The following is a 21,821-nucleotide window of genomic DNA, read 5'->3' on the forward strand; positions in this document are numbered from 1 at the left end:
TGCCACCGGTCCATGCCGTGGTAGGGTCCGGTACAAATACGTGCCCTCTGCCACCGGGTGGCTGTCCGCTCCCCTCACAGGCTTCCAGCATTCCCTCTTGGAATCGGAGCTTTTAAACAGCCTGTTTCAGGGGTGCCTGGGTGGTTCACTCGGCTGAGAGTCCACCTCTTGATTTTAGCTCAGGTCAGGATCTCAGGGTGGTGGGATCAAGCCCCGCTGAGCGTGGAGTCTGCTTGGGGTTCTCTTTCTCCCTCTGCCCCTCCCCCCATGCCCACTCACTCTCTCTCTCCCCTCTCTTTCTCTAAATAAATAAATACATAAAACCTCGAAAAGATTAAACAGTCTGTTCCATGGTTTCGAGGATCAATTTCTCTTTCCGTGTCACTTCATTCCCAAAAAACAGCGCTAGGTTTCTACTTCCCTCCCCGCCATCCCTGCATCCTGCCAACCCAATTCAATGACTTTACTGATCTCTTCAGAAGTGCCGAGCCCTGGCATCAGGGCTGCCATGATCACCACGGCAAGAAGGCTCAGGATGGGCACACTGAAGACCAAATAGTGGCCTCCGAGGTCTGGGGTCTTCCTTCTCAGAGTGGGAGGGGTGGCACTGGCAGAGAGTGGCATGGACAACAAGAAGACAGTAGTCAAATAGAAGAGTCAAGCTCCACTCTAACTCTCTCATTCCTAGCTGTGCGATCTTGGGCGCATTACTTACGGGAAGCCTCTGTTTCCTTCTCTGTAAAGTGGGCCTGATGCCAGCTACCTAACAGCAGGATGGAAGTGAACATTGAATGAGAACTTCACGAAGGCCAGAGAGTAGTCACTGGTACATGTCAGGCCTTCAGTCAATAGTAGCCAGTGACGTAATGATTCAACAATGCTTTACACTAAGAGCAAGACATGAGGCTTCTTGCAGCTCGAGGAGACCCATCCCTGCCCCATACGCCCCTCCAACACCCCTGGGTGCCCCCACCCTGGCTGGGGGCGTAGGTATTTCATGGATCCAGGGGGAGGTGTGAGAGAGAGTCTCAGCCATTGGGGTGAGGGGCGGGGTAGACCCCTTCGCTGCCAAGGAGAAAGTTCAGCTTCCAAAACTGAACCAAGAGTGAACTGTTTTTTTTTTTTCTCAAAACTTGAGGATCTGTCTTCTGAAAGCACCGGGCAAAACCCTTATTCAGCAGAGCCTCAACCATTTCATTAGATCCAACACCCTGATCACTTACTCCCAGACAACCAAGGATTCTTAACGACGGAGCAGACAGCATCACAAGCTCTCATTATTACCGTGTCCTTCCATAATCTATTCCTGTCTACAAAACTTCCCTTATCGGAATGATAATTTCTATAATACTCACAGGGGTGAACAACAAGCCTGGTCCCTCTTCCAAATGTAGGTCTGTAGTTTCCTCCTGATACACACAGTGAGGAAAGCCTTTGATAAGACCTGTCTTATGGGACCACCCTCTACCGACTGCCCCAGTGGTGTTGGGGCAACAGTCCAGGGAAAACCCACTGGTGGAAGCTCTGAGAGTTGCATGAAATCTTCCGTGGGCGCCCTCCCCCAGTGTTGGAGCCAAGGAGGGGGGGGGGACGGGAGACGGTGGTGGGGGCTGGAGAATGCCTCACCCTCCTTTATCCAGGAGAACACCCCCACTCCTGTCAGCAGAGAAGGGGGGAGTGACTTCTCAGGACCACCACCACCCTGGCTGCTTTGCCAGCACGAACGGTCTGACCCCATCCCTCTTTTGTCAGATACAAGGGGCTTCGGAAAGTCTCCGAGGCTGGAGGGCCAGGGGGTTTGATGCTTTGTCGCGCTGAAGCCTGTCTACCTCCTTTTCCTGAAATGCTCCTGTTCTGTCTTCCCCCTTCCTTAGCTCTTCAGAGCTACCCGTTCCTAGGCTTCTTCCTGTGCGATGCCCAGGGGTTTGGTCCCTGCATTTGCCTGGTTCTAGGACAGACTCCAAGCAGGATCCAGGCCCTTCCAGGGACTGGGGCTTTTCTCCTTCCCTCTTCACCACCTGGAAGTAAGCCAAAGCATCCAAGGCTCGATTCCCTTTTCTTTCCTTTCCTTTCCTTTCCTTTCCTTTCCTTTCCTTTCCTTTCCTTTCCTTTCTTTCCTTTCTTTCTTTCTCTATGTGCAATGTGGGGTTTGAACTCATGACCCTCGGAGTAAGAATTGCATGCTCTACAGACTGAGCCAGCCAGGAGCCCCTGATTCCTTTATTTCTAATGACCTTGATTCAGCAGGGCCTGGCTTTTATGAAAACAGAGGACAGAGAAAAAAAAAACACACATAAGAATTTCCATACAATCTTTGAAAGATGGGAGAACCAGGGACCATGCTCCCTACTTCAGAGATGTGAAAACTAAGCTCCCAGAAGGCATGGCTTGGGCCAAGATCCTGAACTGAGGCGGGAGCTCGGCCCTCAGCTCCTGGCTGGTGTGTGCTGCCCGCCCTCGGCTTCCCGCACTCTGGGCTTGAGGACCGTGTTAGCAAAGAGCTGTGCGGCTCTGCTGAGCTCCGGGGTAGGAGTGAGGGGCTGGGGCCTTGCCCCTGCCCTGCACTGCCTGTCCAGCGTGCCCCGGGACAGACGCTTGGACTCTGGGCCTCTGGATTCCCCTACAACAAGGGCAAGATGTCCCCAAGGGCACTTCCAGCTCTCATTGTCAGTGGGTCTTTGTTCAATTTGAAATACAGCCTCAGGCAAGAGCAGGGCAGACTTTCTCTGAGGCTGGGAGCATGGTCAGTGGAGATGCTGAGAGAAGCGGAGGGCCAAAGAAACAAGGGACAGGCAAAGCTTTGGGACAGTGACTGTCTAAGAATCTTAGGTGTGGCATTGATGAATGACATCATGTGTCTTCCCGCCCCCGCCCCCCGCCCGCCAGAAGAAGTTGTCCAGCCCTGGGGTAGGCACAGTGATTGGGGGTGGCTCGAAGAGGGTCATTCGTACAGGAGGGCCCCAGCTCACTTACTTGGTGTGACCATCACTTGGGTCCCCTTCCCAAAAGTGAGTCTGTTGTTCCCATAGTCGCACTCTGGGTAAGTGCATTACAAAAAGGTCCTGGGGTTGTGCACCCTCTCATGGAGGACATACAGCCTTCTCTGGAGCGCTACAGGCTGGGCCCCGGGAAAGGTTTTCCCTGCGATGCCAGCTCTGAGCATACCTAACGGGTTTCGCAGCAGCTGTTGAGAAACACAGCCTCTAGCTATTTCTTCTCTGGGAAAAACAAAGCCTTCACAAAAGTTTGTGAAAAACCTGCCTCCTACCAGGCCGGTGGGTGTACTTCTAAAGATACCAGGCCAGGGCTGGGGGAAGGGGGAGCATTTTCTCACCTCAGCTGCCACGACTGAGAAGAAGGTACCAGTTTTTTGGGGGACATAGGCAAAAATGTACTTTTCACTTTGCCAGAAAGAGTAGGAGCAAGGGCATTTCCAGCACACCGTGCTGGGGCACTGCTGAAACCATGCCTAGGCGGGACTCAGTCACCTCTTCCTCTCCGGGGCTTAGCGAGAGTCCTGGCGACTCATGCCTGACTCATTGCCGTTTCTGTCCTCACCTCACTCAAGGATTCTGCCAAGGGGGGGCCTTCTGTCCTCAAGAAAGTCAAACATCTCAGCAGATAACAGACATAAATCCTTTTCCAGAAACACACAGGTGGAATCATGCTCAGTCTCTATCAGGGAATGTGGATGGACCCTTGTCACCGCTGTCCTGTCCCCAGCCAGCGGGGTCCCTGCCAGGCCCCAGGCTGTGTGTATGACCAGTTGCAGCAGCCATCTTGGCACACTCACGTCTGCATCGTTATTGGACTTTTAATATGTAAGTGTTGTTTCTCTGATGAGACCGGAAGTTCTTGAGAGCAGGGGCCATGCTTATGCTTCTTTTTTTGTTTCTTTCCTTTTTTAAAACCAACTGTGGTCCCTGGCTTATTGATGACACCCAGTAATCATTCAGTGAGTTGAACTGATTTTTACTGGGGATGATTGTTGGGACAAGGAGGCCAATTTTGGGAGAGGTTAAAAGCAAAGTATACTCTGGGTAAATGTGAGCTTCAAAATCTAAGTGCTTAGGCCGGAAAAAATCAAGCAAGCATTTCTAAGATGGATAATAAGGAGGCAGTATAAAACCCCAGACACTGTGAGGTTCGTACTGACTCTCAGCAGACAAGGGACAACTGAATGAACAAGCAAGTTACTTGATTCCCTAGGAAATTCCAACATTTTTCTCTTGATATCTCGACACTGATTCTCCTTAAAGGGTAAAAAAAATAACATGGCCGAAAATATATATTCTGAGCTAGCAGCATTGTTATGACCAATAATAACAAAACAGTAGTAGTGGTAATATTGATATTCCATTACAGACCATGCTAAATGCTACATGTAAAAATGTAAACCCAATACTGGAGGTGGGTTTACACATTTCTGGAGATCTGACTTACTTGGGCTGATCAAAAGTTGGGTTCCAGTTCCAAATATGAGCTTCAGATAGCCTGTGCTCACACTCTGACATAACGCCATACAAAATGGTACCCTGTAACTGAACCCTAGTCTGGGATTCCTATGTCACACAGAGATCAGGTACCAAGCGTGTTCCTGCATCTGTGTGCATGCACCAAAGTGGGAGGAGGCGTATAATTTTACTATTTAACCTTCATTTTCCTAAGACCAGTGGAAGATAACAAGAAATAAGGCAGAACCCAATAGGAGATCCTGCTTCATATGCAGTAGATTATATAAAAATGTCATGAAAAAAAGAGTCATGAAAATTCAGGTAGAAAAAGTCATTCATATAATTACAGACTTCCAGTTCTAGCCAGGACCTACGGTAGTTTTATCCACCCACACTTACTAAGTGTTCAGGACATGCTTCTTGCATTAATGATGCTTATGGATAATAATGCAACGCTATCGTTGCTAACTTATCTTCTTATTTAAATAGACAAAACCACGCCCGCCCCCTCAAATAAAGCAATGAAAGCAGAGGTTCCTCAACTGTAATCCAAATCAAGATATTTCATAGAACTTACTTGCTTTAACAAATAGTCTTGTTCCTGTCCCAATTTTGAAGCCCGCAGTGTTTCCCCACAGTGATTTGTGCTATGACAAAATGGGCCATTTCCTTCTCCTTCCATTTTTATACCACAGCTTGGGGAGCAGGCCCAGGATGCCTATGGGAAGGTGCTAATAATAAGGAACACTGTTTTTTATACTTCCCCAGTAAAACCCATTTTTTTCCCTGTGTTGAACATATCTCACACCTCCTACCGGTTTCACCAAATACTAGTCATTATTCTATGAAATCCAGGGACCAGAATCCCCAGGCTTTAGTCCCAGCCCTATTTTTCACTGACTTTATGATGTTGGACAATTTAACCAACCTCCCTGAGTCTTAATGTCCTTATTAGAAAAATAAAGAGCTCTGAATTAGATGATATCTAAGCTCCCTTTCAGAGCTGAAGTTCTGTGGTTCAGCAACATCCAAAGTGCCCTTAATGTTGCATTTTCTATAACTCACACCTATGTCAGGCACTTGCAGATCAGCCACACAGGTGACTGGTCTACCCGGGGAAAATACAACATATAGCGAGACAAAGGAAGACTCTGGACGAGGGAGTGGTTGCTGCCAGCTCCTCTGTCTTCATGGGGGTAAATGCTCCCAGTAGCCCTTGTACTTTTTGTCTCTTTATGAAAAGGGGAAGAGAATCTTTTGGACATTTAGGGCATTCAAATCAAGATCTCCCAAAGCTCCTTGTCAAAGTCATGGCAATATTTAAGAATAGAAAAGATAAATTCCATGTTTTTCCTTACTGTGATTGGCATTGTCTCTCATTTCTAAGTAAGCCCTGGCGCTGGGTCTATGACAGAGTGTGGTAGAAAGAGCAAGGCTTTGAGATCAGGCAGACGGACCCTGGTGTGAATCTAGACTTTTCTACTCACTAACACTGGGATCTTGGGTGAGTACTTTTCTGGGCCTCAGTTTCCTCTTCTATAAAATAGGGATACTGCCCCCTGCCCCATAGAATTGTCTGAGGATAAACCATACCATATGTCACGTACCTAGCATCGCATCCACACATCCTAGGCACTGAGAAAGTGGTTAACCCTTTCTATGCTGTTAGATGATTGATTAACAAGGTTATTTTCTCAGGATTATAGAATTTGTTTATGAAATAACCATTAGAGTCTGCACACTTGAGTCATATAAACTCTCGGGTGGTATAGGAATGAGGTCCCAGAACCACAGATTTTGAGTGCTTTGTCCTTCTCAACTCACATTGGAGGAGTCTAAGGCACATGGAGGGGCAATGGCTTGCTCAATGTCACGCCACCAGCTGGGGCCAAGTTAAGAACTCTAGACTGAAGCCAGAAGCCCTGGGCTCCTTTCTCTGCACTTCACTGACTCTCCCTGAACAACGTGTGGTGTAAAGGGACACAGTCTCTGGAGTGAATTTGGTATGGCTTCTTTGGAGCATGGATAAAATGACCTTGAATATCCTCCCACCCTACTTTGTCTTTGAATCAATGGCAGTGGAAGTAGAAAGGGTCCATTAGATCACGGCCATGCAATTTTCTGCACTTCTAGCTTTTCCCCTCAATCAGGCTCCAGTTAGCTCCCTTCTGGTGCTAAAAACTCTGATACTAGACGGAGCTTCTGCCAGCCTCCTATCTCGGGAAAAGTCTTAATGGTTGGCTCAATTCCACCCCAGAGAAAATATGCTTGTATAGTCTTGCAATGCTTTCACTAATTTCTCTGGGTGCTACAATTCTTAACACATCAACACTAGATTACAGCTCATTATAAATAAGACACAAATGATGCAAATGACATCTCCTTTTCCCCCGATCACTGTCACCAGAAGACATTTTGTAGTTACCGCTTACTCAGCCCCACCTTCAGCCAGGTGCCTGTCCTAAAGGCAAGTTTGTCATTTCTCCCAGTCAGTCCCACAGTGTCTGATGCCTCATAATGAATTCTGTCACTTCACCTCTTTTCCTGATTTACCCTAATGAGTTAGAAAGCACTCAAGATTTCATATAGCTATTTGACTTATTCGTAGGGAAGGAAAACACCCCTTCTCCCCCATGGAATAAATTCATAGGCCTTGTGCTAGGAGGGCGGAGAGGTCATGCAGACCTGCTTCCCCATTTCCAGGAGAGAAAATGGAGGCCCAGAGGCCAGAGATCTGTGTTAAGTTCCACTGTTAGTTGGTAGCAGAGCCCAAACACTGGTCTACTTGAGTCCCAATCTAGAGTTTTCCCCCCTCCACCACATCCTGGATGTAGCATTTACTTCATTTCTTCTTCCCTTTGGCCTGGAAACTTGAATTCCATTAAACAAGCATTTATGAAGCACTACTTTGTAAAAGGACCATATTAGATGCTTCCTGGGATATAACAAGAGTCTCTGCTCTCAAGGATCTTTCAGTTTTAATGGGAAGATCTTCTCAGTAATGAAAGATTCCCATAGCTGTATGTGTCACAGATTGTCCAAGATTCCACAGCTCAATTTGGGGTATGGGGTCTAAGAGGAATGGGAGGGATGCCTGGGGAGAAACTACAGCCAAGCTTCAAACAGGAAGCCGGGCTATTTCTGAAGATACCAGATTTGTCCTAATCGTCTAGGGTGTTCATCTCTGCTCCATTCTGATTAGTGAATTGGTTCTACTGTTATTTCCAACTCTGTTGCTGCCTATTTCTTTTATTCTTCTTCCTCTTCCTCTTCTTCTTCTTCTTCTTCTTCTTCTTCTTCTTCTTCTTCTTCTTCTTCTTCTTCTTCTTCTTCGGCCCATTTTCATTTTTAAATGTCCCCCACGAAGACTCAATCTTAAATTCATAGGTTGACTGATAAAACAAGGAAGATGCATCCCTAAGATTAAAACACACATAAGTACCCGTAGAAGACTTAAACCAGAGAAGGGGAAAATAAGGGCAGGATGGGGCCAACATTTACCTGGAGAGACTAGAAGCGTGGTCCCCTTTGCAAAGGTCAATCTGCTGAATCCCACCTCCACACCATAGCAAACACCCATACAAAAACGGCCTACCGTGTTGGGCTTTCCAACCTCTGGTCAACTTAGGGAAGGGGAAAGAAAACCATCATTTATGGAGAACCTATTACATGCCAAGCAGGTTAACAACCTACATATATCACATTACCTCATTCAGGCCACAACTCTGTCATGGGCTCAGCTATTATTATTTTTATTTTACAAATAAAGAACAGGTGATCTGAGGCTGAGCAGGTTGAACCCACACTGCTACAGAAGATAGAAGTGGCCCAGATGCACGAGACATTTTAGCACAGGACAGGTACATCTCAGACGAGCTACAGGAGAAGAATCCTCCTCCTTGTCCCTTTTAGAATGAGACGTCAGGACTTTAGTAACAGTGATCCCAAAAAAACACAGCTCACCCTCCATGACACAATCATTTCTTGAGACATGAAGACATTTTGTCCTCAATCTTTCCCCTATCCTTCTGCTACGCTACTCACCAGGCCTGACCAGCAGTCCAGTCCCACTCCCAAAGATCCATCTATAGCCTCCGTCCTTCCCACACTGTTTCTTCGTCAGCCCCAAACACCCACAAGTCCACACACTCTTCTCATATCCCAGACCGAGAGCTAGAGCCCTTCCATCTACAAAGACGGCTTCATCTTCACTTACTTTTGATACTCCACATAACACATAGGCCATTTGACTAAAATTTGGGCATTTATTTTACAACACTTAAAATGAAGTCTCCATCTACCACATCTCTGGGTATATCACTGTCAAACTCATGATTTTCAACTCTATTTATCCAACAGATAAATCTAGTCCTTCTATCGTCTCCATTACAGTTATCAATTTTTAGATTCCTGCCAGAGTGCCTCTCCTCATTTTAACTTCAATCAATCTGAAACTTCACGGACCAGCATCCAGATCATGAGGAGTGACAACTTCCTGTTCCCTCCAGTCAACTTGTTTTGCGGGTTCAATGGCAGCCTTGTTACTCACTCAAGTCCTGTTCTGCCCACAAAGCCGGGTGTCCCTCTGATTAAAGGACACCCTGTCTGCTTCAGCTCTGGTTAAAAACACCACTTGTATTCTCTTTATTTCTTATCCTTTGTGTATCTACTGTTTTCTACTGGCCTCATGAGTAATATCTTGGCTTTCTCTTCTGTTGAGAAAGAACCCAACTCGGACGGAACAATACTATCAGAATGTTAGAGGACAGCCATGGTTATCCTTCTCCCATCTCTGTATTTAACTATTCTGAAAACAGCCAGAAAAGGCCTATTCTAGTCCATGATGTGCTCCGAATGTTACAATTGGAAAGGAAAGGACATAAGGAAAGAGAAATGCTTGGGAATGTAGACTTACTTGGGGTGACTTGGAGTTGTATTCCTGTTCCAAAGGTAAGCTTTTGGTTACTTCCAGAAGTCACTGTAATTCAGGCCTTTATAAAATCACTTCCTTTCTCCTGCCATTTACATTTGGGTAACATGCGAGTCACTGTATTTCAGTAGAAGACAGAGCTGTTTTTACCAATGCCTATTGCTATAGATCACACGAAAACGGCGGTTGTACTAAGAACCTACGTATCTGATTCCTTGAAAGAATTATACTAGCTGATCTAGCCTTTTCTTTTTGTTCTGAAAGCAAATATTATTTTATACGTATATAGCATTTAATAATGTATAGAAAACTTTCAAATACATATCTTATTTTAGTTTTAAAATTACTTACGAGCTAATATTAAATATTTTTATTGTACAGATGGAGACATCGTGGCCCAGAGGCTCTAATCAGACCAGGTCTAGAAGAACTGGCTTGGCCAAACTTTCCGCCTTTTTCTTTAAGATCAGCCCTCTGACTGGGCTGTTTCAGTCTGTTATTTTTGGTTCGTCTACATGACTATTTTTCTGCACAGCTCAATCTTCCTATCGTCTGCCATTACTCCAACATTTCTTTCTACATTAGAATGCACTTACGTCTGCATAAACCATTAATTTCTTGACACTCGGGCCCTACAAATCCTGCAATAAGTTCAATGGGCCTCAGTAGCCACATTAAGCTTCCAACTTTAGTGACATATTGTCTACTTACTGGGTTTTACTGATAACCGTGTCCCACTCCCAAAGATGAATGTGTGCTAAACCACAGCACTACGCTGCCCGATGATGCCTGAGCTACCTTGATAATAGATTAATGTGATTAGCATGCATCTACCCTCCCTCATGAGAGCTCTGGCTGGGATTCCCCCTTTTTTATCACTGGAATAAAGCTATGGAATTAAGTCCGTGAAAGCCTCTTTTTCAGGGCACAATAGTAGTGATGTAGGGGAAAGCCTGAGAAGAGTCCAAGAGATACTCTCTGGCCAATTCTGACACTCATTTCCTTTAAAAATATCTGCAAAATTTCACCAAGTCATCTTGTTTTTCACCAGCCAAACTTCATCAGCTTTGATCCCCATTTTTGCTTCGGACACAATCTCATTTTACCAGTGGTTAACAGGTTACCTATCCCTGTAGATTATCTTTCTTTCTTTTATCATTTTAATGCATTTAAAAAGTTTTGCGAGCACGGAGTGGAACATGGGATGTGGCTGGAGTATTGGAGAAGGGGACAGCATCCATTTTTTCATTTTGTTTTAATGGCTTTCGTCACTAAACACCAACACTCATTGAGTTAAAGAATAAGCAGACATTTAGTTCCCTGTGTGATAGAAGACTGCAGGATAGGGGCGCCTGGATGGCACAGCGGTTAAACGTCTGCCTTTGGCTCAGGGCGTGATCCCGGCGTTCTGGGATGGAACCCCACATCAGGCTCCTCCGCTATGAGCCTGCTTCTTCCTCTCCCACTCCCCCTGCTTGTGTTCCTTCTCTCGCTGGCTGTCTCTATCTCTGTTGAATAAATAAATAAAGTCTTTAAAGAAAAAAAAAAAAGAAGACTGCAGGATAAGCACAGGCGTTATAATCAGTAATAACCGGGTTCTTACTGATATCGTGGTTCCCTTACCAAAAGTCAAAGCACGTCCTGCCTGGTAGGCACAGTGAAATGAGGCCCTGCAAATACCTCAGGTTCCCACTTACCCTACCTTGTTTATCACCATCAACAATGGAATCTTGTATTCTGTCCTTACCCTCTGTGAGGAACTCAGTGGGCTTTCGGGGTTTGGATACGCAATAACAAAGCTCCCTTACTTTGTGAGAAGGAGGCTAGATGGTAGTAGGTCCTCCACTTGCTCAGTAACTAGTCACTGAATACCTCTGTGGGTCAGGCACAGGGGACACAGTGGGAAGGCCACTTGGACACTATTCCCGTCCACCACCTGTAGGTGCTCACAGTCCAGGGAGTGACACACATAAACAAATCCATAGATAATATCACATAAAATGATGGAAGTGTATGAATAAAATCAGGCCGGGCAATGGGAGAGGGGACAACCAGGCAGCAGCTGTGTTTGGTGGCTTGTCAGACTGGCCTGGCAGGAAAGGTCTCTCTGAGGAGGTGACCTCTGAAGTGAGATCCAGGCATGGAGGAATTAATCACCACTTCTGTTGACAGATGAGGAAACCGAGGGCTTGAAATGTCAAAGCCTGGATCCAGATCACACGGCGTCAACCACGCACACGGACGCTTAGAGCACGCCTGCTCCCTGCTGGAACGCTAGACCTAGTTCTACCATGTGAATCCCTGGTTAGAAAAGCTAAAGCAAGACAGGGCTTCTTCCAAAGTGGCTCTGGGATGCTATGTGGGTAACTGGAAGCAAGCACCGGCCATCGAGGGCACCGAGGCTGTGAGAGGGTGCCAACCCGAAGAGAAGGTGTTGGCATTTCAGAGCAGGTTTTTCTGATGGGGTTGGCCACTAACATGAAGAGATTTCCTTCATTTCAACTAAAGAGAGAGAGAGAGGCTCTCTCCATTCTGCATTCCTATTAAATTGGCAAAGACTGGAAACTGTTACCCAGCACAATGAGCTGTTACAGTTAAGATGGAAAGGGTGCAGGGAGCGTTCTGCTCCCTAGTAAACCTGAATAAACTGAGGACATGTGGAAGTCCACTGAGATTTCCAGAGACGTTCATGCCATGTCTCATTAACTAATCAAATTCAGAATACATGGCGATACTCACTAAGATCCACTTTTACCATGGCCACCCTTCCGAACACCAACTTCTGGGCGCTTGAAACACCACCGTGATCTATGTCACCACAAAAACCAAAGGGTACCTCACTTTCAAGCACGGCAATCTTCTCTCACTTGGTTGAAACCCAACTCAATACAAGCCCATATTTAGGCAAACTCAAGAAAGGTCTGAAACTCACATACTTCTTGGAATGCTAGGAAACCTCAGAAACCATCGACTACAAGCTCCCAAACTCACACATTTGTCTCTTCAGTGATCTCAGGTTTTTGATGCTCTCCGGGGACAATCCTGCTTACAAATTCCCAAGTTCTATTTTCTCATAATTGGAAGGGTTCGCCTACTAGGCCAGTTCAACCCTTTCTTTGCCCTAGCTGAAGTCTGTTCAACTGGCTTACCCTCAGATTTACCCTCTGATGGACTTTTTCATAAAATCTGACTTTTAAAAAATTATGAGGCATCCAACCACCCACACTTTTCAAAGGATTTCACATATATTATCTCATTTGAATCTCACAAAATCCTTTGAGCTAGGCAGAGCTGGAATTCTGATCTCCATATTACAGATCGACTAAGGCTTAGAGAGTTTGAAAGGTCTTCCACTGGTGAGTGGCTGAGCTGGGTCCACATTGTCTTTTGGCTCCTAGGTGAATGCCTTCATGATGTATTTTGTTCACATTCATGTATTGATCACATCACCTTGCCTTTCAAATACCCTTTCTTTTCTTATTCCCTTCCCCATTGAAAAAGACAATATCATCAGCAACAAAAATACTTCTCTCCCTACCACCCCTTGTCCCCTGCAAAAAACCCAAGCAGAGCTCCAGCTCAACTCTTTCCCAGAGCAATGTTTTTTCAATCCTCATATGCTTTCTGTGAGCCAGGAGATAAGAGCTACCAATAGTTCAGTTGCATTAATTGGGAAAAATGAGGGCCCAAGGAGATAAATCAGAATGCTGGTTATAGAGGTTGCAGCCTGGTACAGACAGCAATATATTGAACCTCAGAAAACATGGGTCCTTGCCCTGCTATTGTGTCCATGTTCAAATCACTTAACCACTCTGAATAGAGAGAATCACACCTTTCCACTGTCCTCTGCCTCTTGAGATGATCAGATAAGATCTTCAGTGAAGAAAAAAGAAAAGTACCTTAATCGTTTTCCTTCTCTTAAGGAAATGGACTCTAGAAAATATCAGGGTAGCAATATCTTCTATCCACATTGAATTTGTGCATACATATGTGTGTATGCATAAGAGTAAGACTAAACATTTTTAAGGCAAGTTTGAGACACATTCATTTGGGCCAACACAGCACATTAATGGCTAGGCTCTTGCTTCAATGTTAGAAGCAGAAGTGTGGCTCAAGCCCCAGTACTCACTGGGTTTGACTAACACCCTGGATTCTCCTCCAGAAATTAGCTTCTTTCCAGCGGTTTGGTTCACATAGTGACTTGAGGCCATCAAAACCCACAGGGACCAAGGAAACCACACACTATAGATACTTGACAAAGGACATTTCTTAAAGCCTTGACAAAGTGGAGGGGTTGTGGTGTTTAGGGTATTCCTGCCTGCTAGTGCCATACCTGCTTTCTAGAGCCGGAATGCCTGTAAGTGGGCACGTATTTGGGTCTAACCTGCTCATATATTTACTTACTTCTCTGCTGTGGCTGTTTGGACCTAGATCTATGAGTGAAGACAGTAGCTCTCAACCATTGCCTTGTTCAGGGGTCATCTGACCATTTTAACTCACAAAGGAACCTGAGAACAGGAAGCCCTATAAGCCATGGAAACCTCTTGGATCAGGCTGTTCCTGTTTCCAGAGTGGAAATGCTGATAAATACAATCACACACAGGCATGCAGGTCAGGGTCTCTATATTCAATTTAGTGCCCAAAGAAGATTCCAAAGAGAGGAAGGACACATTAGTGGGTCCACCTCAGCTCTGTGAGCTGTTCTGTACTGTGGATCAGCTCTATTTTCCTTGGTCCAAGTTTCAAATCCAGACTCCCTCTAGTTATTCTAGAGCCTCCACTGGTGAGGCTAGTATTAAGGAAGGGGATGAGGAGGCTTCTTGGGGAAAGTTTACAGAGTATGATGGAGAAGTCATTCTTGATAAGAAAAGAGTATAATAGTCTACGGAGCTTCTAACAGGGAGATGACCAAGAATCACAGGACTCAACGAAAATAAACCTTGAAAATCTATCTTCCAATTTGACACGCCGTTCTGGGTCAAGGGCCAAATTCTTCCCCAATCATTGGGTATGAACAGAGTGTGTGTTTCGAGAAGCATCACACACTCTAGTGGGATTGCCCTCTTTTTTGCCTTTGGTGGGGATGAACACAGTCTGCTTTTAGATTCTCAAGTTCCTAAAAGGGACCCTAGGTCATCTTGACCTTCCTTCTGCCTCCCCATCCCAGTCTACCCAGGAAGAAGGGTCCTCCAGGAGGGGCAATACATGTGTTCCCTTAGTTTTAAGACTAAAGGAATTCATTCATTTCGCTTTTCAATTTCTTCACAGTAGTGGTTCCCTGGACTAGAAAACAGCCCACTCACCAGGCCATACAGTTAGCTGAGTTCCTTTTCCAAAGTACAGCTTCCCCAAGGTTGAGCCTCTATCGACACAGTGCTGGCCCCCTTTGCATAAACCTGCTCCTAATATGCCCCAACCACTCTCTGCCCTGCCCTGGGGGTGGGGTTGAAAATCCACCTCTATCCTCTTTAAGTGGCTCTAAGTCTTTTTCTCATGCAGCCGGCAGTCTGAGCTGGACGGTCAGTCCTCAGAGGCTCTCTCTCAGGGGACAAATGGTCTGTGGTAACAATAGCCTTCCCACCCACAGAGGCCCCTCCCATCAGAAAACAATTACCTGTCCTTTTGAGAGTGTTTAAATTGGAAGGAACTTTGCTTCCTTGGCCCTATTTCCTAGTATAAAAGACTGCTCACTTACTCGGATTGATGTGATGTTTGGATCCCTTTCCAAAGCTGAACTCACAAAAACTTCGATAGACTAGATCTGCCCTCTGCAAAATCACCTCATTTCCCTAATTCAACCTCTGGTCCTCCCTCCAGGCATTTCTTTTTTCTCCTCTTTTTTTTTTTTTTCCTTCCTGATATTCCGCTTTTACTTTCCCATTTACTGCACTGGGAAATCATACCCCACCATCTTCTAGGCTTAAAAAATCCCAAATAGCTTTTAGCTCATGAATAATTTGATGACCTATTTCTTTGGCTATCAAAATAATAAAAATAGAAGGAACAGGCCCAGCTCACCTTTTCATCCTCTAGGCTTGAATCCTGGGAATTTAGCACTTAAGAGTTGAAAGGGAGCACAGAGGTGATTTGTTCCAATAGCTAAAATGGTATAGAAATCCCTTCTCTAACATCCAATGCTTAGCCTTAAGGACCCAGCGTGAAGACCTCCAAGGAAGAGGAGCTCTGCACTTCACAAAGCAGCCTTTCCACTGCAGGGAGCTTCTACTTGTTCAAAAAGATTCCGTAAGAGGTTGAGATGCATCTCCTTTCAGCCACTGGTTTTGATTTTGACTTCTGTACTAACCCCTTCCTCGTCTACGTGGCAGTTCTTCAAATATTTGAAGAGTTCTATCTCGTCTTAATATAGTCCAGTGACATCTTCTCTCACTTTTTCTTTAGGGACCTGAGATAGTTTGAGATGGTTAGCTGGACTTTTATCTGACCGTGAAGCCTGTGCCCTCAACAAATTTATTATTGAGAAGGCGCACCTGATGGGGAGAGCCATTCTGGGGTAGAAGAGGAGGTGAGGAAGACAAGTGAAGTAGACAGTTATGAATCTAATGCAAACGGGGAGAGCCTTTTGGAATTTAGTTACTGACCATTGAGTTGCTTAGACGAAATTGCCCATGATCATAGCTACCATTTTATTTTAAAATTATTCTGACTTTTCCCTTCTTCCTTACTTGCTCTTATGGTTTCTGTGGTTCCTGCTCCAAAAGCGTAGTTGTAGCCATCATGGTCACAGTGCTAGGTGTTTCTGCACAAACCTCATCAAAGCTGCCTCGCGGTCTGGCTTTACCCCCCATGCTGTACGCCCTTGGTAACTATCTTAATCTCTTGCTTCGGCTTTCACTTTCCCACAATGTCGTCGTCTGTGAAAAGGGGGATGCTAATATCTATCCTAGGGGATTGTTAGGAAGGTGAAATGGGTTGAGAGGCATTTACACAGCTCTTTGCCTATAGAAAGCATTCAATAAACATTATCTAATTCTTTTTATCTTAAAAAATACATATACTTTTAGTTTGTCACATCTTCTCTCTGAAACCCGGGACATTCATAGGTACTTTAAATTATATCCAAATGCTCTTTTGTCCACTAGTAAAAGTAGCAAGAGTTAAAATTCGGGAATGTTCTTTATACAGGATACCATCCCAAAAGTGGCTACGGTAGGCAGCTTCAGAATGTTTACTGAATCACAGGATCTATTTACTATGTTTTATATCTGTTCAAGAGATGGATGAACAAGGAACGATAAATTGTTATGGGTGGGAACCCAAAACACACAAGAACTCAAAACAAATACAAACTGGTAAGAGGAATTTAGGATAAGATGCTGGCGACTTTCACTTGTAGACAATTATAACTTACTTGGCTTTACCCTGAGTTTGGTCCCAGATCCAAAGTAAAATCTGTTCGAGTTGTACACCATGTTTGCTATCATTACAAAAAGTCTGGGGCTTCCTAAAACGGAGGCATGCTGAACAGAGATAACCAATCAAGGGAGGTCAAGACTAACCCAACCCCACCAGCTTCTTGCTATTTTCGTGGAAAATTCAAGAACCAAAGTGAAGAATGAGCCAAGAAGACACATTCATTATCAGAGACAGGCAAGATAAGGGCAACTGATTTTCTTCAGTGGTTTTATCGATTTCTTTTCTTTAGTTTTCTGCTTGGGTTCATTCTTATGTCTTCTGTGCTCCATACACACACTGTCTGAAACAAGGATACTGCCAGTAAGTGCTTTTTACCTTTTTTCTTTTCCTAATTATAAATGAAAATTCTCCTCAGGTGGACTGGATTGTGAGAAAAATCCTTACTCTGCCTTTAGTTCCAGGGCTATCTGGAAGCTTCTCATCCTGAGTTTGTACCTGGGTCTGCGTTGTGCTTGACAACTTGACCTGAGCTACTTTTAATGGTATCCTGAACCACACCAGCTAGCTAGCTGCAGTCTGTCTGCATGTATCCTCTACCAAGATCCTTGTATCCTATCTGTCAGAGTACCTGCATTATATAACTAAATGTACTTTACCATCCACACTGACGTTCTCCTTCCAGCCCCCACAATGAATCTGTACAATCTGGCTTTTTTTCTCCTTTCTGCCTGCATGTTCCCTTTCACAAGAGGGAAAGAAAAGAGGCCACAGTGCTGGCTGTCATTTGCAAGTCTAGATGAAACATTATTTATGAGCAAAATATTTTGCTGACAATAAGAACAGAAAGGAAACCTCAGTGCCAACAGTTAGACGCCCACACAGTTTGGATTTAAACAAATTTCAGCAAATGAACACAGCTATGAGAAATAAAATAGAGGTGACTTCAGTCTAAGCCAAGTAATTATAATACTTATGCAGTTTTGGAGGGCACAGGGCTTACTTGTTCTTACTTGTAGAAACGATAAGCAGTGTGTTACGGGAACACTTTGCTGGAAGGGCACCAGAGAGCTATAGAAATAGAGCTGCACTGAAATATCTTCAATAGGCACCTTTGTGTTTACCAACTCACGCAGAAGTCCCTAGGAGAGGCCAGAAATACAGCTGGCCAGCTAGACCTGGTTTAAGATAGTTCCTGGTCAAACCGTCCTGCAGCATTTCCTCTGGTTGGAAGGAAAATATTATGAGACACAGAGGCTCCCTTTATGGAGTCTGTTCCTATTATTCAGCAATTCTTCTAGATTAAGATAGCTTCTTCCCTACTCACTTTCATCAACTCCCCTTCCAAACTTAGCTAAAAGGCTTCACTTTCTCTTTGGCCGTTGGTGAATAAATACTTCTCTTCTTATGATACCCTTTTGAGCATGTGTTCTTTTTTTTTTTTTTAAAGATTATACTTATTTATTTGACAGAGACAGAGACAGCCAGTGAGAGAGGGAACACAAGCAAGGGGAGTGGGGGAGGAAGAAGCAGGCTCACAGCGGAGGAGCCTGATGTGGGGCTTGATCCCACAAGACCGGGATCATGCCCTGAGCCGAAGGCAGACGCTCAACCGCTGTGCCACCCAGGTGCCCCTGAGCATGTGTTCTTGGTGTCTCTCCTGGACCCTCAGCCCCAGGCCCATCAAGTTCCATGCACGGACAGTATACATTTATAGATGAATATATCATTGCAAAGAGTATTTGATCGTGGCAGCCTACCAGGCAGGTACAACAGTCAGCTGGGTCCCAGATCTAAAGGTCAGTTGCCAGCCTGAACCAGAAGAAACACTGTGATATGCCCAACAACAAAAACCAGATCAAACAGGCCAGGCTGGCAGAGCACAGAGTAAAGAGTCGGCAATTCCTCTATGGGTTAAGCTTTACATCATTGCCAGCCTGGGTTTGTTGTTGGAGTGACCACACTGCCTATCTACAGACCATGGATAAATCCTTGTCTTTACAATCCCACTGTCTTCGAGGGAACCTTTGCTTTCCACTTTCTGCCACAGAGTTCTACGCATCAAACATAGGCTTGCAATAGATACGTAGAGTAAGTGCTCTCTGATTTTAGATGTTAAACCAGGGTTCACATCTTTTTGCGGGTGCTCAAAAAGGTAAAGTAAGAAGGGAAGTATTTATTCAAAAAAGACTCACGAAGCCCAGCACAGAGACTCTCTCTCCTCTACTCTGGACATCGGTGAGTTGCACAACCAGGGATAAATCCTTGAGTCCTCCTCAGACTGAGTCTATAGGACAGACACGAGGTATAGAGCTGCCATTATCTCGTTAATGTGGCTGCTGGTTTGATACTGATAAAATAATTTTATAATGATTAAAATACTGGGGAAATTTCTAGTTTTCCACTTTACTTTTGGGTCATTTCTTCTCTCCTGACTAAGGTGGTTCCTATGTTGATTTAGCCGCTAACCAAATAAAAAATGCAAGAAAAACGAATTTTAATATTTCCTAGAGTAGTGAGGATGGCATCAAAGGGTCATGCCCGGGAGGGTCAGAATATGGATTGTCATATTCGAGGGAACAAATGAGATCTGCCTCCAGAAGGTCAGGGGATATTGTTCCCTGAGGGCAGAATCACGTTGGGTTTGTTCCCTGGTGGGTCGCTCGCCTGAGCACCAAGCCTCACCTAGAATAGATGGATAAAATACTGTCAGATGAGTTCTGTGGGCTCCTCAAACTTCAGGCCAGGAGACTTAATGGTCGAGACAAGCTCAGCAAACTGCAGATTCAAGATCTAGTTCCAGCTCAGGCATGGACAGGCTGTAGGACCATGATCGGTCTTTTCCACAGGCCTTAGTTCCGTCATGAATGGAGGTGGTCAGAAGGGATGATTTTAAGGGTTCTCTCTGCTCCATGAGGCCATGTTATAAAAATTTTTGGCCCAAAGTTTCAGAAACAGGAGGTGTCCCACAGTACTTAGGAATAAACATTTTTTAAAAAAGTGATTTTCAGGTTCTGGGAGAGGCTATTCCCTGTTGTTTGGGTCAATGATCATTATTTACAAGGTTCATTCTATAATGAATGAACTCTTACCCAAAAAGAATGGCTTGTTGAGGAATTAGAAGTACAGATGACTGTACAAATCTGGGGCTACAGGACCTAGCCAGTACCTCAAGTAATCAGTCACACCTCGTTAGTCCCACCACATCTATTCTGGGAGCAATTCCCAGGCCTCGCCCACGTGCCCATTTTGCACCAAGACGGCAGATCCTAGCCAGGGAGACTTTTGTCCTGTCTGATGCTCACTCACCCTTTCTAAACATTTTTCATATAGTGTATAATTGGGTCTAAATCAGCCCCTAATCCACAGACATTGCTTAATCCAGGGATACACTTCTCTACTTACTGGGCTTCACAGATAATTCGGTTCCTTGTCCGAAGATAAGCTTCCCTCCCTGGTTATAATTCACACTGTGTTACATATCCTGTCAAAAACACATCCAATCTTCCTGAACACATTTCTAATCCTCTACCCAAAAATCCACAGCAGGTCTCTCTCACACCACAGCATGAATTGTAGCTATACTTATTGTAACTTTTTTTCTTATAAGGGGAATAAAGTACTTACACAGGGGACTGATAGAGAATAATGAGAATTCCTATTTATCCAAAAATGTTTCTATCCAAACCGATTTCTCATTTTTGCTTAATGGCTCTGGGTATTGCTGCTTAGGGAAATGGCTTCCTTTCAAATCTCTTTCTCGTGGTCTCGGCTAGAAATATGTGGCACCCGGGGGGTTAAAATTAAGGGCAGGTGAGACCCCAGGGAATCGGGCCTACCTGCAGTGAACCATGGCCTGGGTCCCTGCTCCAAAATTCAATTTCCACCAGCCATCAGTTGTCACTCTGGTGACAAACACTTCTACAAAATGGCTTCCCCAGAGAAGACAGCTGCTAAATGAAGACAAACTGCTCGTGGGGAAACAATCTTGCTACAAAATGAGGTGACTGCATGATATGAGATATAAGCTTTTCCCTCCCTTCTCCTCTAATTTCTCTTCTTTCAAGACGCCCAGGATAATCCTTGCCAAGAGCTGTCCTTCCCGGGCAGTAGGGCCAGAGCGTAGCAACACTGGGGTTAACAAAGCCCGGGCCCTTGCTCTAGACTCTTTAGTGACAGAAACCCACCATGTCTAGGAGTTCACCTCAGGCCAAGCCCAGTCCTCAGCACCGCTGGAGTTCCCATTACAGCTGATTACCACTGCTGCCCTCACCTTTAAATCACCTGGTGCTTTGAATTCATGAGTCTCCGGGAAAAACTGTTCTAGGATCTCTGAGCTCTGAGCCTCTTGGAACTGTATCCATCACAGGCCTCTCCTTGCCTCAGTTTTTAAGTCCACGAAATAGGGAGAACTCTACTGGAAGCTGCTTCTGAGGAAGACTTGCCATCAGATGGTTTTACTTACTGGAAGACTGGCGAGTGGATAGATCCCAGGACTGGGCTATTGGTGGGGTCCTGGGGGGTTCCTTCCCCTCTACCGCTCCCAGAGCTCCTTCGAGGATAAGGAAGATGACCAGGCACTGGGCCTTGGTCTGCTCAACCCCTTTAATGTTCTTCTGACCCAAGGAGGCCCCCATGGGAAAGAGAGCAGGTCTTCCTTTTGGAGATAAGAGTATTCAGTGCACAATTCAAGTTATAGGCCACTTACTTGGCTTGACAAGCAGCCTTGTCCCCTTCCCAAAGATAAAAGAGTAGCCTTGTCCTTGTGCACAGTGATTATCTCAGCTTCAAAAACCTGCTGACTCAGCTCTCCTACACACCAAGGCCTCCTGAGAAGGGAAACCTCTGATGCATTTCCTCTGGTGTGATTCACACAGACCTGTGATTTTCCTCCCTGAATGAGTGATCCCTCCCCTCCTTATTGTCCCTTTCTACCTCCCTCTCCATCCCCACTCCTGAGGCCACTCTAGACCCACTCCTCCGGACCCTCTGGCTCACTCCCACGTCACTGTACTTACAGGGCAGCACAGACAAGCTGGTTCCCCGACCGAAGCTCAAACCCTGGC

At 45.2% G+C, this 21,821-nt stretch overlaps 1 gene segment (V, D, J or C); it reads right to left on the reverse strand.

Moving 5' to 3' along the window:
- LOC125282321 (T-cell receptor alpha chain constant-like) overlaps positions 1–21,407 on the reverse strand; it is a 34,326-nt gene extending 12,919 nt beyond the window's left edge. The window contains 1 exon segment of the C gene segment in view: positions 21,221–21,407. Coding sequence covers positions 21,221–21,392 — 172 coding nt within the window.
- Positions 21,408–21,821: the final 414 nt, after the last annotated feature.

This window comes from Ursus arctos, unplaced genomic scaffold (genome assembly GCF_023065955.2).
Source record: "Ursus arctos isolate Adak ecotype North America unplaced genomic scaffold, UrsArc2.0 scaffold_37, whole genome shotgun sequence".
NCBI lineage: Eukaryota > Metazoa > Chordata > Mammalia > Carnivora > Ursidae > Ursus > Ursus arctos.